Source organism: Phyllobates terribilis, unplaced genomic scaffold, assembly GCF_046119375.1.
Source record: "Phyllobates terribilis strain yellow unplaced genomic scaffold, ASM4611937v1 Scaffold_1__5_contigs__length_1240528914, whole genome shotgun sequence".
Classification (NCBI taxonomy): Eukaryota; Metazoa; Chordata; class Amphibia; order Anura; family Dendrobatidae; genus Phyllobates; species Phyllobates terribilis.
Window position 1 is genome coordinate 983,580,095 of NW_027362761.1, and position 18,710 is coordinate 983,598,804.

Below are 18,710 nucleotides of genomic sequence, written 5' to 3' on the forward strand. Positions count from 1 at the left end.
AGCTTAAGGGTTCACTCACACAAGATTAGCTAAAGGGTTTACTCACACAAGATTAGCTAAAAGATTCACTTACACAAGATTAGCTTAAGAGTTCACTCACACAAGATTAGCCTAAGGGTTCACTCACACAAGATTAGATTAAGGACTCACTCACACAAGATTAGTTTAAGGGTTCACTCGCACAAGATTAGCTAAAGGGCTCACTCACACAAGATTAGCTAAAGAGCTCACTCACACAAGATTAGCTTAAGAGCTCACTCACACAAGATTAGTTTAAGGGTTCACTCACACAAGATTAGCTAAAGGGCTCACTCATACAAGATTAGCTAAAGGGCTCACTCACACAAGATTAGCTAAAGGGCTCACTCACACAAGATTAGCTAAAGGGCTCACTCACACAAGATTAGCTAAAGAGCTCACTCACACAAGATTAGCTAAAGGGCTCACTCACACAAGATTAGCTAAAGGATTCACGCCCACAAAATTAGCTAAAGGGCTCGCTCACACAAGATTAGCTAAAGGACTCGCTCACACAAGCTTAGCTAAAAGGCTCGCTCACACAGCCTTAGCTAAAGGGCTCGCTCACACAAGATTAGCTTAAGGGCTCACTCACACAAGATTAGCTAAAGGGTTCACTCCCACAAGATTAGCTAAAGGGCTCGTTCACACTAGATTAAGTTAAGGGCTCGCTCACACAACATTAGCTAAAGGGCTCACTTACACAAGATTAGCTTAAGGGCTCGCTCACACTGGCGAGTAGCATCCAATGATTCTCTCAAGCAAGAGAATCGGATGCTGTATGCAAATGACCCTCGGCTCAAACTCTGCTGTGAGCGTGAGCCGAGTGTCAGTGCTCTGTGCTCCGATCCTCTTGCAGGCGAGAATCAGATCACAGGCACGAAGAAGATGGAGAACTTAATTTCTCCATCCCCTCCATTGCCTATTCTCGGCGTATATCGGACTGCATTCAAATGCCATCCAAGTGCAGTCCGATGTTTTACACGCACCCATAGACTTTTATGGGTGCTCGCAATCCAGTATACCCTGCCAGTCGCAGCATGCAGCGATTTTCTTCTTATGCCGACTTGACATGAGAAAATAAACGCTAGTAAGCAATGCTCCTTAGTATAATGATGCTAATTAGTATAATAATGTTCCTTAGTATAACATTGGAGAAAATGTCAGATAGCACTCTGCTGAATTATTCGTTAGTCCTTAAGTGTGAGTGAGCTCTTAAGGCTATGCACATCTTTGTTCAGATATTTTATTTTGCTCATTTTGCTAAATTTCTACAGTCACTCTCGATTTTTCACTGAGAAAATCGAACAAGAGTCTAGTAGGAACGTGACAGTGATCACCATTCATTCGGTAGGGAAATTAAATGTAATTTGCCAACCTGCAGTCGTTCTATGTAAATTTAGCTTAAGCCTGAGAAAAAAAAACATTTTAAACAAGTTTGTAAATAGCCTTCTTTAAAACATTTTCCACCATTTTGCTGCAGCAAAGTGTCTATATGTCCTTCATCTATGTAGCTGAGTGCTCTATAAAAATGTTTACAAATCCATCATAGCTCCTCCGTTTCCCCCTGTGTTCTTTCAGTATTAAAAATAACAGAAGGGAAGTGGAGGGGATTGTACACTGATCTGCATTAGAGAGAGGGGAAAGTATCTAATGTCTTATGGAGAGCAGAGAAAACCGGCTATAGACAAAGAGAAAAGCACAAAGGAAGAGGAAATAAGTACTGTTCTAGAGCTGATGACTAAGGGATTCTTGAATCTCTCCAAACAGATGACTTCAGGTAAAAGATTAGGTAATTTATATATATATATATATATATATATATATATAGTATACAAATATTTTTTTTCATTCTCCTTGTATCTGGAAGTGTTTTTTCTCCTTTCATCATACAGCACAGATCCTGATTATAAATGATAGGGTACGGTCAACTAATAGCTGTCTGATGTGTATGGCCTTAAAGGGAATCTATCACTAAGTTTTTTCTACCTAATCTGAGAGAAGCACAATGTAGAGACAGAAAAACTGATTCCAGCAATGTATCAATTACTGGGCTGCTTGCTGTAGTTTTGATAAAATCACAATTTTATCAACATGAGACTGTCACTAGAAGACTAGAAAACTTGCTTCCATGAGTCCTCCATGTACTTGAGCTGTGTATAACCCCAGCCCCAGCACTGATTGGCAGCTTACACAGAAAGCTGCCAATCAGTGCTGTGGGCGGGGTTATACACAGCTCAGCATTCAGAGAACTCATAAATTTGCAACAAATAAAACAGTGATTTTATCAAAACTGCAGCAACCTTCTCAGTAAGTGACACAACACTGGAATCACGGTTTCTGCCTCTACATCATGCAGTTCTCAGATGGGGTAGCCAAAACCTGGTGACAGATTCTCTTTAAGGCTAAAATATTGCACCATGTTGTTAAGCCAGAATGGTGTCCTGTACACAGTGGGAATATTTAGTTGGAGAGGGAAGTCCATTGTCGCTGTTTCATTTCCCCTGGCTATGTTAATTTCACTATACTGTATGAGTTACTTTTATCTATTCTCTTCTTAGAATCCATTATTTTATTTAAAAAATAAAATAATAAAGAAATGATCAGGGATTATTCATCTGATTCTATAATTTCTCTGTTTTAGACGATTGAACATACTAATGATCTGTATATTTCCCAGCAGAAGGCGCCGGCTGCAATATAATCAGAGATATATAGGATAATCTAAACTTTGGCCGAGACTTCACAGGTATGTATATAGTGAAGACAATATAAAAATGAAAAATGCATATATTGATGCACATTTGCACAGCTCTATTCTCAGTTGAACGTCTCAGAAGGTTTGCCCTCATGATTGTCGAGTGGTGCTTAATGTGTGCCAATAGCACAAGCCGCTTGTTTAAGTAATTGTGTCGAGACACAGCTGCAGACTTATGGCGGGTCATTGGGTGAATCTCTTGGAAGTTTTGCTGCCCCCTGGAGTTTTGGGAATGGCTGCAATATGTATCATGGAAATACTTTGCTGGAGCAAATTGCGCTTAGGAGATTGGAATTGAAATAAATAAATCCCTTTCCTTCCATAGGAATGCTCGTGTGCTGAACACAATCCAATCAGCTACAGCGTCAAATAGCCAGAGCTGTAATCACGAACGGCACTCAAGGGCTACTTAAATAAGATGCAATATTCCTGCTCGAAATGCCTTTGAGTGGCATAAATGCCAAAGTCTACAGTATAAGCTACAAATGTGGCCGGAGAAAGCACAAAATATTTGAATGCCTCTGGGAAGGATGTAATAAAAGTACTCCACTTTTATGGAGTATGTTTATAAAAAGATTATAAGGATGTTGTTCTTTCTAAATAATACATAACTTTACTAAAGACTTATGTGTGAGTTCACGTGAGTGCTACTATTCATTGTTTTAATTAAGGGTGTCATTTCTTGGGATGGGAAACAGGACGAACATGGAGAACAGAGTTCTGTTAGTATGATGAATTTTGTCATTAAAGTTGACCGTACACGTTTGATGTAGGTGGATTGATGGTTGAAATGTCAATAAATGTACGGTCGTCAGGTCAACAATGGCCATTACTGTCCATACATGCGGGATGACCATGACCACTAATAAATAATCTTTCAGAGGATGTTCTTTCTAAGAAACATTGTTGAATGGAACATCTTTCTTCCAACTATCAGGCAAAAAATAAAACACGTCCAACTTCATCAATCATTGACAATTAGGGATCGGTCAGTAGAAAAGCTTGATCACGCTTATGTTTTATCAAAAAAACAATCGTTTCAACTAAGTTCTAATTTCTATTGGCATCTTAAAGGCTTATTCCTAAAATAGCACATCATCACCTATTCTTTGGATATGGGAAAACTTGCTGATATCTAGAGGTCCAACTCCTGGGATTCTAAGTGAGAACAAGTCTCCTGAATCCTGAGCTCCATCTTGAATGGAGTAGAGGTGCTCATGCTCCACCTACACTCCGTTTACTTTCTATGGGACCGAAGAAAATTGACAAGCTTTGTACTAGGCTTTCTCCGGCAGACCCATCGACAATATTTGGAAAGGAGGCCGAGCATATACATTTCTGCTCCATTCTGCAGAGCCCAGTTGTCAGGGTATAGAGTCCTGCTATCAGGATCACTGAAGGGTCCAGTAGTCGGATAGTATCTTATGAATAGGGAATAACTTGCAATTTTTGGAATAACCCGTCTTTTGTGTTCTGTGTATATACTCAGTTACCATATGTGGGTGGAAATAACACAAGGGCATAGAGGATGATCAGATTCAGAGATCGGGCCAGCTTCACAGCTCCACAAGCACACTCTAAAGCATAGAGCCTAGAGTGTGTCTTCCCTAGGGTCTAAGGGGTAACGTTTCTCCTTATGGAGAGTGACATGCCTGGGTAAGGAGGCTTATAGGCCATGCAATGCTCCTCTGGTAAATTAAATATGCAGATTGTCTCTTCAGATACGAAAAGGACTTGAATTTGAGGGCAACCCACTGGAAGTAGCCATCCTAAAAGTCAATATCGACCTTTTAACGAGCCTTGCCCCATAATTTAGGATAAAAGCCAAACCAGAATCTCAATATGCAAACACGTGTTTCGGGGTGTTGTCCATCCTCAGTACATAGTATGAGATCTGATTTGGATGTATGAGAGGCCTCGGACAAGGATCCAAGGTTTCTCTGTATGGAGATTGACATGCCAGGGTAAGGCTTTTAGGATTGCTACTTCCAGTAGGTGGCACTACTGGTACAAGTCCCATTCCTCTTTGAAGAGACAATTTGCATACTCCTTTCCTAGGTAACTGGCTACTCTGAGACTGTAGGTCAGCTCATAACCTAAGCAAAGGACTGTACACTATAAGATAAAAAATCCCTCCCTTTTTGAGAATGAAGAGAATTTTTAATATAAGGTAAATTGCAATGTTACTTGTTTTTACAAGCAGTTTGCAATTTTACCTATTTATGAACTTGAGTTAATGAAATATCTTGTCGCCAAGCAACTTTTCTAGCTTTACGTCCTCCACTAGGGCATACTGTAAGGTAAATTAGCAGTTTTGTATTCATTCTTCTGTTTTATCCATGATAAATTCAGCAGCGAGTGACAGATTCCCCTTGCTCTTCTTTACTTTGCATTACCCTAAAGTATAAGCATCCTTCTTAGCTCTATCGGTTCATGCCCCTCCAGACCTGCTGGCGTTCTGAATACATTTTCAACAACCGTAAAGTCCTAAAAGTCATCGGCATCAACATAGCTTCAATAGTATTCATAATCATCCTCACCGTCCTCATATGGTGGGTCAAATACAAAGGAACCAAAATAAGAACACATCACTGAAAAAAAATGGAGCTTAGAGGCATTTGTTCAAAATGTGTCTATAAGCATCAGTTTAGACGGCAAAACGGGAAAAAAAGGTCACGGAAGGCCCACATCATAGCGTCTAGTGAGATTTGAATTTAGCTGAAAAAATAGCAAGTTTCGTTTTTTAAGAATCCATTTCAAATAACGATGAGGTGTGCTGACAAAATGTCAGGTACCCATCAAAAGTAAATACATGTAAAAAAAATAGAAGAGATATTTCATCTTACCTCCTTCATTGTCCTTACTGTCAGTACACAATGTTTCCATGGCTACATCACATCCCGCTCCTCTCCAACCTGGCTGGCACATACAGTGCCATCCATTTTGGTCTAAAGTGCATCTTCCATTGCTGTTACAGAGTCCTGGACAACCTTCTGCAATGACACAGAGAAAAGGAGAAAATCAAGTGATCTGGGAAGTCCAAGGGGTTCTGGCCTCATTGAACAAAACGTAAGACACTTACAGGCCTTCATCAACAGCACAAGCACTGTAAGAGCACATGAAGAGGGAGCAGCAGTGCACAAATCCTGGTGTCTTCAAATTAGGCATATGGAATAGTGAGGAGGGCACCAGAAGTCTATCTAGATCACACGATCCTGACGACCAGATGACATGGCGTCTTTCTAATGTTCGATTTCAAAATATTGACAATTATTTTTGGTTTCCAGAATTAGGACCATTATTTTGGCAGGACAATGAATTTGAGTTTTCTGCCCCCAAAAAACTGGATAAAGAACCATGGGTTGACCACAAATAGACAAAAATTTTGGCAAAAAGTTTTCAAAAATTTTGAGAAGTTGAATTATATACGCTTTATTGAGCTTCAAATGCGTCAGTTCCTCCATTATCTGGTCTCAGGGTAGAAGTGCCTTCATGTGAATTTACAGTGCTTCCATAACTGCATAAAGTACCCACCAGGACAACTGGTGGCAGTACTTTGTGCCGAGAGTACATTCCTTGTTCACATAAGAAGCAAAAGCCCAGAAATAAAGTGAAGCAGCTTAGCGACTAATCTAACAAACATTGGGGGAAATCAGGCTGCAAACAGAGGGGACAAAACTGGACAGGATTTTCAACGTAACGTAGGAGCTGTGCGATCTGGTTACTTAGGATGGACAAAATGAAATACCAGAAGGACCACGAGAAAAGACATTGATAAGACTCAACAAAAACACGGTAGTGACGTGCTTCAAGACATAGAGCAGAAAGTGAGGTTTTCTTTGTGACAGTCTCCCTAGGGCCTTTGCAGTGTTACCTTTATATCCTATCTTGTCTGCTTTTATGAGCAAGAAGGGAAAATTTATGAAACAAATTACAATATTTTAATAGATCTGAGTATTAAAAGGTTTCAAATGTCTTCAAGTCTGACAATACATATTTAAAATTAACATAATAAACGAATGAAAAAATAAGCAACGTTCAATGCTCTTTACACTGAAGAAAATTGTACGGATTATTTTATAAAGAATTGCTATTCATTTCTATTTTCTTGTAGGAAAACTTCTCTATGGGAACTTAATTAATGCAGTGTTTATATCTAGCATCTGTAAGTATAGTATTGTTATATTCAGTGCATGGATGATTGGATATATAAGGCTACAGCTATTCTGACTGTTTTAAACTATGTTTGGAGAGTGGATAAAACTAAAATATATGTTATGGCCACTAAGGCCCTGATTCATTAAGACTGCCATTTTGTACTGGAGACAGATGTGCCAAATTTGGTGCATTTTTCATCTCTTGTGCGCCACCACAAGGAAATGTACTTAAGTCTCTTTTGTGGTGTAAACTATGATAAATTTGTTGTCCGTGCTCGGTCACACCCTCTCCGACTATGCTGTGCCTCAGATTGGCGTAAAAATGTCAAAACTCGCCAAATTTTTGTGCAGCTGTTTGTTATATATCAGGATTTGGGTCAAAACTGTTAAGGATTCAGCCCTTTTATGTTTGAGTATAAAAAATGTAAAAGGTAACTTTATTTTTTTAAAACAATCTTATATTTGTGTATGTGATAATTTAGAAAAAGGGAGCTTAAAGTTAGTCTGCAGACAAAAAACTAACAAGAATGTAAAAAAAATGTTGTAGTGTTTACTTTTTTTGTGATTGGATGACAATGGGGTGCAAGTTAAAGAGGTGTTCCAGGTTTTTCACTCTATGTGACTGCAGACTTGGGAATCCTCACATCGAGCACAGTGTCGCCGGCGAGACCAAGCAGTCATGTGATTTGTATTGAGCAATGCAGCACAAGTCTAGTTGGAATGTGGCCGGGAATATGACCACTCGGTCTCGCCGCTGGAATTGGAAAATCCCCACCATGTGAGCTGCGCGCGATGTGAGGATTCATAAGTCTGCAGCCACAAAGAATGACTGCAGACTTTGGTGAAAAACTTGGATGACCCCTTTAAAATGATTTTCTACCCTGTGACTGAAAAGTAAGTATACATTTCTCATTTCTCCTATGTGCTGTCTTCAGTTTGCCTACTTGCACATGTTTTGCATCCTTTCTTCCTGCTTCCAATATGGGTAGTGCCATAGTAATTCTAAACCACACCTTCACACTCCACTGTCTTTCCTATCCCAGAGCACAATGAAGGCATGGCTTAGACTTACCACTGAACTCTTGATGCTAATGCAGTAGCCATCTTGGAACAGAAAGCCAATCTGAGTGGAGCAGGCAGAGGAAGGTAAATAGGGGTCACCAGGTATGGTGACTATACCTGTTAAATGTATTTTCACTTTTCCGTCCTGTGGTCTAGGGTCGGTTTGTGAGCTTTTTCACCCCATCAATACTATTTCAGATTTCTACATGAGACCCTCCCTATAAGATGTCCTTTTACTAATGGTACATAAGGAAAGTAATTGGCTTCAGAGGACAACCACTTTAGGCTAGCAGTACCAGAAAACGGGAAGGACTTGCAAGCTGGTAGCCAAAACCACACCTTTGTGAGGTTACATCTGCAGTCAGTGAGGTTAAGAAGTCTTGGAATAGATAAAGACTGCATCTGCTAGATTAACTATAAGGCCTAAATAATGAAGATAAGGGGCAGGTTAATAAGCAGCATTCCATGAAGAGGGAGTTAGATGAGAGGAGACTATGAATGAAAAATAAAAAATTGTTTAAAGAATTGGAAATTAATTTTTGAATGTGGATATACCTACATATGACCTGGAGCCTGAGAATGATATTGGGTCACTGTACTATGGGTGTAACAACAGTATACACAGTTAATGTCATGACAAATAACAAAATGAAAGTAGTAACATGCTAAATGGATAAAACAAGAAAGAAAATAATAGACTGCTGACAATACTTCATTTATCAGACATGCACCGTCTTATATATGGCTCAAGAATACACTGCAAGATTACTGGGAATAAGCGTTTGTAGGAATGTTCCTATCACAATAATCGTACAGTGTAAATAGGCTAACGATCACCGGATGAAAGTACAGAAGGCTTGTTTGTTGGGTGGAATGATTTTTTGAGCTGAAGAAAAGATTCTTATTCTCAGCATCGAATCGCCCTATGTACAGAGGACTTGTGCTGCCTAGAATAAAGGACGGCTGTGGACACTGAACAATCTATTACAGATCGCTTGGTGCACATCAGAAGTGCCGTCTGTCTGTATAAATAGGCAATTAACGATCGTTGATCAGCAAACAAGTTGCTAATTGGTGGTGGTGTAGTGCCGCACATCTACTATTGTAAATGGAGCCGTAGTCTGTGTTCTCATCTGCATTGGAGCCTCCATCAAAGAGTCCATCACATTAACTGGATACATATAACATAAAAGTAAAATGAAGGAAACAATGACAAAAACTTGATAGACCCCATTATAGTCAATGGGGGCTGTTAAGCTGATGGTGTCTAATGGATGATGGATCCAGCACTGACTTTGTTTACATTGCTCTGTCCTGATGGCATTGTATAACAAGGAATTAATGAACGCAAAAGCGAACAAAGCCTGAAAAAAATGATTAGAAAATAATAATCACACTAACAATACAGACTAACTAAGCAATAATCTAATAAGCAATCAGTCTGGACTCCATTTTTGAGTAATAGTTTATAAAGAGGAAACATTAAGGTAGCGCTGTCTCCTGGAACTAATAGTACAAGACTCAAACTCCATGTGATATGTCAAAAGAAAGACTTACAATCACAAGGACTGTATAATTATGTCGGTTGTGAAGGCAGTGCCAGGGTAGTGCCATTACTTATCATGAGAATACAACATTAGGTCTCTCTAGGTTTGATTCCACTGTTTAATTTGGGTGCTATTGCCCCTCATTAGAATTTATGAGCACCCTGATTCATATGGTCTAATGAACAAGTTATATCTATCAGTCTATCTATCTATCTATCTACAGTATCTATCTATCTATCCATCTATCTATCTACAGTATCTATCTATCTATCTACAGTATCTATCTATCTATCTATCTATCCATCTATCTATCTACAGTATCTATCTATCTATCTATCTATCCATCTATCTACAGTATTATCTATCTATCCATCTATCTATCTATCTATCTATCTATCTATCTATCCATCTACCTACAGTATCTATCTATCTATCTATCTATCTATCTATCTATCTATCTATCTATCTATCTATCTATCCATCTATCTATCTACAGTATCTATCTATCTATCCATCTATCTATCTACAGTATCTATCTATCTATCCATCTATCTATCTACAGTATCTATCTATCTATCTATCTATCTATCTATCTATCCATCTATCTACAGTATTATCTATCTATCTATCTATTACAGTATATATCTATCTATCCATCTATCTATTATATATTTATCTATCTATCTATTTATCTATCTATCTATTATCTATCTGAAAAAAAATGAAAGCAGTACTCCTTCAGGAATTTAGGAAAAACTGTGATTTAATAGCCAATAGGGGCTCAGCGTTTTGGTTCTGTAATGAGAACCTTTCTCAAACCCATTGGAGCTGAGCCCCAATGGGCTATTGAATCACAAAATGGGAAACGATGCATCCAGCACTGGATTTTGACATCGTTTTCCATTTTTGCACATTGTTCAGTTTGTGCCAACACAAGTCTTTCCTGAATCCGTGCACTTCTGGAAAAATACTTCCTAGGAAGTTGGTGAGCTGGAAATATATCTTTTTCTTTTTTGGAAGCTATTACATCACAGTTTTTTTTCAAAATTCATGGAGGAGTGCTGCTTTCATTTTTTTAGCTATCTGGAGGGTTGGTAATTGCCTGAAAGATTTTGCACTCACATAGACTTTATAATGCCTGCTAGTGCTGCTTCTTGATCTATCTATCTATCTATCTATCTATCTATCTATCTATCTATCTATCTATCTATCTATCTATATATTATCTATCTATCTACAGTATGTAAAATATATACAGTGTCTATCAACAGTATCAATCTATTTACAGTATATATCTATCTACAGTATTTATCTATAATATCAACCTGTCTACAGTATCTATCTCATATCTATTTATCTACAGTATCTATCTAATATATATACAGTACAGACCAAAAGTTTGGACACACCTTCTCATTTAGAGATTTTTCTGTATTTTCATGACTATGAAAATTGTACATTCACACTGAAGGCATCAAAACTATGAATTAACACATGTGGAATTATATACTTAACAAAAAAGTGTGAAACAACTGAAAATATGTCTTATATTCTAGGTTCTTCAAAGTAGCCACCTTTTGTTTTGATGACTGCTTTGCACACTCTTGGCATTCTCTTGATGAGCTTCAAGAGGTTGTCACCGGAAATGCTCTTCCAACAATCTTGAAGGAGTTCCCAGAGATGCTTAGCACTTGTTGGCCCTTTTGCCTTCACTGTGCGGTCCAGCTCACCCCAAACTATCTCGATTGGGTTCAGGTCTGGTGACTGTGGAGGCCAGGTCATCTGGCGTAGCACCCCATCACTCTCTCTCTTTGTCAAATAGCCCTTACACAGCCTGGAGGTGTGTTTGGGGTCATTGTCCTGTTGAAAAATAAATGATGGTCCAACTAAAGGCAAACCGGATGGAATAGCATGCCGCTGCAAGATGCTGTGGTAGCCATGCTGGTTCAGTATGCCTTCAATTTTGAATAAATCCCCAACAGTGTCACCAGCAAAGCACCCCCACACCATCACACCTCCTCCTCCATGCTTCACGGTGGGAACCAGGCATGTAGAGTCCATCCATTCACCTTTTCTGCGTTGCACAAAGACACGGTGTTTGGAACCAAAGATCTCAAATTTGGACTCATCAGACCAAAGCACAGATTTCCACTGGTCTAATGTCCATTCATTGTGTTCTTTAGCCCAAACAAGTCTCTTCTGCTTGTTGCCTGTCCTTAGCAGTGGTTTCCTAGCAGCTATTTTACCATGAAGGCCTGCTGCACAAAGTCTCCTCTTAACAGTTGTTCAAGAGATGTGTCTGCTGCTAGAACTCTGTGTGGCATTGACCTGGTCTCTAATCTGAGCTGCTGTTAACCTGCGATTTCTGAGGCTGGTGACTCGGATAAACTTATCCTCAGAAGCAAAGGTGACTCTTGGTCTTCTTTTCCTGAGGAGGTCCTCATGTGAGCCAGTTTCTTTGTAGCGCTTGATGGTTTTTGCAACTGCACTTGGGGACACTTTCAAAGTTTTCCCAATTTTTCGGACTGACTAACCTTCATTTCTTAAAGTAATGATGGCCACTCGTCTTTCTTTACTTAGCTGCTTTTTTTCTTGCCATAATACAAATTCTAACAGTCTATTCAGTAGGATTATCAGCTGTGTATCCACCAGACTTCTGCACAACACAACTGATGGTCCCAACCCCATTTATAAGGCAAGAAATCCCACTTATTAAACCTGACAGGGCACACCTGTGAAGTGAAAACCATTTCCGGTGACTAGCTCTTGAAGCTCATCAAGAGAATGCCAAGAGTGTGCAAAGCAGTCATCAAAGCAAAAGGTGGCTACTTTGAAGAACCTAGAATATAAGACATATTTTCAGTTGTTTCACACTTTTTTGTTAAGTATATAATTCCACATGTGTTAATTCATAGTTTTGATGCCTTCAGTGTGAATGTACAATTTTCATAGTCATGAAAATACAGAAAAATCTCTAAATGAGAAGGTGTGTCCAAACTTTTGGTCTGTACTGTATATCATATATATATCTATCTAAAAAAATCTATGAAAAGCAGGCATCACTCCAAAATTGTAAGTGAAAAAGTAGACTTTACTGGCCCATATGTATCTATCCACAATATCAATCAGTCTACAGTATCTATACATATCTATCTATCTATATGCATATCTATCTACAATATGTAATATATACAGTATCCATCTGTGTATAGTAATTATTTATCTCTGACTATCTATTTACAGCATCTATCAATCTATCTACAGTATCTAAATTACATACAGTATCTAAAATATATACCGTGTCTATCTACAATATATATTTATCTATCTATAGTATCTAAAATACATACAGTATATCTACAATAGCTATCTATCTATCTATCTATCTATCTATCTATCTATCTATCTATCTATCTATCTTCTAGCTCTTTATCTTTACTGTATCTAGCCACACACAGAAGTTATTAAATGGTTAATATCTAAGACCTCCACTTGATTAAATTTTACTAACAATATGAATCCGGGCCATCCAGTTATTAACAAGGATATTATGTCTCCTTGACTCCAGCCTAATTATTAGCAGCGTTATCTTTGCAAATTGGAGGGCATATTTTGCTTAGCAAGCAGAATTTAAGGCAAGGTACTTTATAAAGCTGAATGTGCCCGTTGCTTTTTATTTCTTCCTTAAAATGTGGTTCCTAATTGACTTTTATCCCTGCATAACTTGATACAAAATGTTCTAATGGCTCCTCTTCCTCCTTATAATTAGGACTTTCAGAGATGAGAGGGCCGCTGTCTCAGTTAACCTGTTCAGTGGGGGACGTAACATTTGTTGTAGGTCAATGTGACATTAATGGGGAAATTATAGCGCTGACATTTTTAAAGCTGTATTAGTAATATGTTAGATCATGAAAGTGCTCACCCATGCAACACAATTTTTGGAACAGACATTTTTGCCTGTATAATATCTAGATATTGGATTGTAAAGAAATATACAGCGACAAAAGACACAATGGCAACTTCTGGGGAACATGCACACACGGGTGATGCTGAAATTGGGGAACGAGCGATGCAGAGTGTAGAGCAACATTTCGACAGCTCCAATATCTTCTCTCATGGCGGCCATCTTTAATAAATATGTCAAATGCCATTTATAGACTCTCAAATAATAAAACTGCATCAGCTTGGATTAAAATCGCAGAACAGAAATCGGATGGAGATCGGATAAGCTGTGTCATTATTAGCATGAGTTTTTAATTCTTGATATTTTTAGGCTTTTTTTTCCAGAGGTGGAGGTTTACTCCTTTGACTCAACCCATGAATGGGTTTTTCTTTATGTATTTTCTTTAAATGGTTAAAGATGGCTGCCTTCAACTTGCAGTGCAATTTGCCAACGTGACTTTGGTAGCATTGCTTACGTCTTGTAAAATGTACAAACATTAATTACTGATAATCAGAATTAAAGGCAAGAGCATGTATGCACTGATGGTGGGCGAGCACCTTCATTTTACATTATTACAACGGAAATACCAGAATGCTAAATATTTTATTCTGAATTTTATTTTTTTGAGCGGAACACAATCTTCATCGCCATTCAAAAATACATAGGTTCATTATTAGATTTTTTATCGCGTAATGTATTTTTTAGAATTGGTATGATTATTATTATTATTATTACTATTTTATTTCTGTAAAATCCCTGCTGGTTACACTACAATATTTTAGTTTTTCTATAAAGTGTTTTATACTAATGTTACAGCTATAGTTCTTGTTACCTGCCAAACTGTTCATAGAAAATGTATCTACTGATAAACAGCAACGGAAGTCTGTGAAGTCATGAAATTCATTGAAATTAAAGGGGTTGTCCGGTCCAAACTGATAAGTCTGCAGCCATTCTGTGTGACTGCAGACTTATGAGTCCTCTCAGTGCACACACTGTGCGCTGCGGGGATGCATCGGTTTCTGAGCCGGGACCAGACGGTTTGTATGAGTTATACATACTCCCGGCCAGTTGGCGAGGCCTCGCTCCATACACTTGTAGTCCACCACGCCCACTGGACATCCCAGTCACTCGAGGGGGCGTGGCCTCACTCAATGCAAGTGAATAGAGCGAGGTCACGCCCACTAGACGGGCCCTGGCCGGGAGTATGTATAAGTCATAAACTGGTGAAACCCCGAAGCGCACTGTGTCTGTACCTGGGGGGGATTCATAAATCTGCAGTGATTGCAGACTTATCGGTTTGGACCAGACAACCCCTTTAAGGCACTAAAACTAATTTTGAAAAGTGTAATTAACCACATGAAAAGTGTCCGTCTCAAATTTTTCTTTATTTATTTTTTAAAATGAACATAATGGGGCCAATTTATGAAAACTGTCTAGTAGAAAAAAATGATAGCAACCAATCACAGTACAGCTTTCTTTTTTTCCAGAGCAGAATAAAATATGAAAGCTGTGCTGTAATTGGTAGATTTGGGCAATAATAATTGTTTTGAAAGACATGACTCTCATATTAGGCCTCCATACAAAAACCATTGTGACCACTGTAGAAAAAAATTGTGGGTGACAATAGTCTTTTAAGTCTGTGACAATTTTAGGTTCTGTGCACCCTGTGTAAAGCCCTATATTTGGCATGTATGCTAGGAAAAAAAGCTGGGGTGTTAAAGGGAACCTGTCACCAGTCAAAAACGCTATTAACCTGCAGATGTGAGGTTAATCTGCAGGTTAAAAGTGTTATTAACCTGCCCGGCGCCTGCATGTAGCCGAACGCTGCGGGGAGAAAATGAACTTTATTCCCCCTGCCAGCATTCAGATTCAGTCACGGGTTCAGTCATTGGTCTGAGTATACAGAGCGACGACTGCAACCGTGCCCCTGTCTCTGACTAACAGCCGGCCCCAATGCAGAGGGCGTGTTAGTCAGGTCTGGGGTGCGGTTACAGCCACTGCTCAGTATACTCAGACCAATGACTGAACCAGCACCACCGTGACTAAAGCCAAATGCGGCCAGGGAGAATAAAGTTAATTTTCTTAATGCAGTATTCGGCTATATGCAGGTGCCGGGCAGGTTAATAACACTATTAACCTGCAGATTAAGCCCATATCTGGTTAATGGCTTTTTTTCTGGTGACAGGTTCCCTTTAAGGTTATGTGCACACAGTGTGTTTTTCGTACATTTTTTGTGCATTTTTTCAGTGCAGAAATGGGCCAAAAACACATTGCATACCTTATCCCATGACTTCCTATGACATTTTGCAAGTTCTGTGTGCACATGATCAGGAATTTTCCTGAGCAGATTTCATGTGCGGAAAAAAACGCAGCATGTCCATTCCATTTCCACATGCGTTTTTGCCTATACAATGCATTGGAAAAACACATAGCAAACCCGCAGGCAAAAACGCACAAAAAACGCATCAAACACGCATATAAAACGCTGCGGATTTTCCGCAGCGTTTTTGCTGCCAAGAGGTGCAGAAACGCTACAGAAATTTCTGCAAGCAATACCTGACTGTGCGCACATACCCTAAAAGGGTTTCAGTTAAGAAAAGCAAGACACAAATGTGCCCATTAGTACCTGAATAGGAAAGTGCAGCAGAATATGTTTTACTATAATGTTGGCTGCTACAAAATAAGAACAGTGTGCAATACTTTTTTTTAACAATGTCAGTTAAGGGGCGACAAATGCCACTTTACCTAAACATTGGCATTTGTTGGGAAGTCACTCTAATCTCTAAAGAACTGATGTCAGAATCCCAATGCCCATAGCCGAAAAAATGTGAATTGTATGTATGCCTACATTTTGGAAATGTCTACCATAAACTTCTATATTGATAAGAAAGCTAAGCCTTTCCACGTAGACCGGTTTAATGTGCCCGACAAGGCCTGATTATGGACCATAATATGGACCATAATGTCTGGTTTCCCAAACTGAATTCAGCTTCCTCATATACACCTTAGAGGCTCTTGAGCTCAGACTTTGAATATCAGGATTGTGGAACCAACCTTAAAGAGTAATTAAACTTTTTTTTCTTAGTTATTTCCAGGCATTTTAAAATTGTGATTTTTTTTTTTAATATACTTCATTACATTATTTTGCTTCCTTTTCTCCCAAACACTACACTGCGGTGCTGTTTCAAAGCCCAGTTCATGCTCCTTTAGAAGCTTCTTTCAACTGCTGCTTGTCAAGAACTGTACACTGGAAACTGTTTGTGTGTACAGGAATTTCCCTGTTTAAAGGACTCTGCTCCCAAACCCGAAACTGGGAGATTCTCATACACCAACTGCTTTGCTGAGCAGCAGTTGCAAGCAGTTTCTAAAGGAGCAGGAACTAGACACAGAAACAGTTCTGCAGCATTCTTTCTGGGAGAAAAGGCAGTAAAATAAGATAATAAAGGAAATTACAATATATATCTATATTTATATAGATAAATATATATAGATAAATATATATATATATATATATATATATATATATATATATATATATACACTGCTCAAACAAATAAAGGGAACACTCAAATAACACATCCTAGATCTGAATGAATGAAATATTCTCATTGAATACTTTATTCTGTACAAAGTTGAATGTGCTGACAACAAAATCACACAAAAATCATCAATGGAAATCAAATTTATTAACCAATGGAGGCCAGGATTTGGAGTCTCCCTCAAAATTAAAGTGGAAAAACACACTACAGGCTGATCCAACTTTGATGTAATGTCTTTAAAACAAGTCAAAATGAGGCTCAGTATTGTGTGTGGCCTCCACGTGCATGATCATGATGTCCCAGATGTGCTCAATCGGATTCAGGTCTGGGGAACGGGCGAGCCAGTCCATAGCTTCAATGCCTTCATATTGCAGGAACTGCTGACACACTCCAGCCACATGAGGTCTGGCATTGTCCTGCATTAGGAGGAACCCAGGGCCAACCGCACCAGCATATGGTCTCACAAGGGGTCTGAGGATCTCATCTTGGTACCTAATGGCAGTCAGGTTACCTCTGGCGAGCACATGGAGGGCTGTGCGGCCCTCCAAAGAAATGCCACCCCACACCATTACTGACCCACTGCCAAACCGGTCATGCTGAAGGATGTTGCAGGCAGCAGATCGCTCTCCATGGCATCTCCAGACTCTGTCACGTCTGTCACATGTGCTCAGTGCGAACCTGCTTTCATCTGTGAAGAGCACAGGACGCCAGTGGCGACTTTGCCAATCCTGGTGTTCTGTGGCAAATGGCAAGCGTCCTGCACGGTGTTGGGCTGTGAGCACAACCTCCATCTGTGGATGTCGGGCCCTCATACCACCCCCATGGAATCAGTTTCTAACCGTTTGTGCAGACATATTTGTGGCCTGCTGGAGGTCATTTTTAAGGGCTCTGGCAGTGCTCCTACTGTTCCTCCTTGCACAAAGGTGGAGATAGTGGTCCTGCTGCTGCGTTGTTGCCCTCCTACGGCCCCCTCCACGTCTCCTGGTGTACTGGCCTGTCTCCTGGTAGCGCCTCCAGCCTCTGGACACTACGCTGACAGACACAGCAAACCTTTTTGCCACAGCTCGCATTGATGTGCCATCCTGTATGAGCTGCACTACCTGAGCAACTTCTGTGGGTTGTAGAGTCCGTCTCGTGCTACCACGAGTGTGAAAGCACAACCAACATTCAAAAGTGACCAAAACATCAGCCAGAAAGCATTGGTACTGAGATGTGGTCTGTGGTCCCCACCTGCAGAACCACTCCTTTATTGAGGGTGTCTTGATAATTCCCAATAATTTCCATCTATTGTCTATTCCATTTGCACAACAGCATGTGAAATTGATTGTCAATCAGTGTTGCTTCCTAAGTGGACAGTTTGATTTCACAGAAGTTTGATTCATTTGGAGTTATATTCTGTTGTTTAAGTGTTCCCTTTATTTTTTTGAGCAGTGTATATTAATTACTTTGCAATATCTGGAGGATAATTGAATTAAAAAAAATAAACGTTTAATGTCACTTGAAGGCATAAGTAATAGTTGCCAATAAATCTCAAAGGTGTACTTTTTGACATGAGGTTAATATTTTATTGGTATATATGGGGATATATTGAGGAAGAAACTAAGCCTGCCATTTAACTAACATGTAGTTAAATAAAAAATGAAGCAGAACATAATTATCTACTAATAAGGAAAATACACCATAAGG

At 39.2% G+C, this 18,710-nt stretch overlaps 1 protein-coding gene across 17 annotated transcripts in view; it reads right to left on the bottom strand.

The window, feature by feature from the left end:
- Positions 1 to 18,710, bottom strand: part of TENM3 (teneurin transmembrane protein 3) — a 1,704,102-nt gene that overhangs the window by 159,468 nt on the left and 1,525,924 nt on the right. For 11 of the 17 annotated variants that reach the window (XM_073643373.1, XM_073643362.1, XM_073643479.1 and 8 more), the window contains 2 exons: positions 6,651 to 6,671; positions 5,623 to 5,769 (listed from right to left, as the gene is read on the bottom strand). In XM_073643373.1, coding sequence (XP_073499474.1) covers positions 5,623 to 5,769; positions 6,651 to 6,671 — 168 coding nt within the window. The remainder of the gene's footprint in view (positions 1 to 5,622; positions 5,770 to 6,650; positions 6,672 to 18,710) is intronic. The other 6 variants (XM_073643397.1, XM_073643498.1, XM_073643453.1 and 3 more) reach the window with 2 other exon arrangements.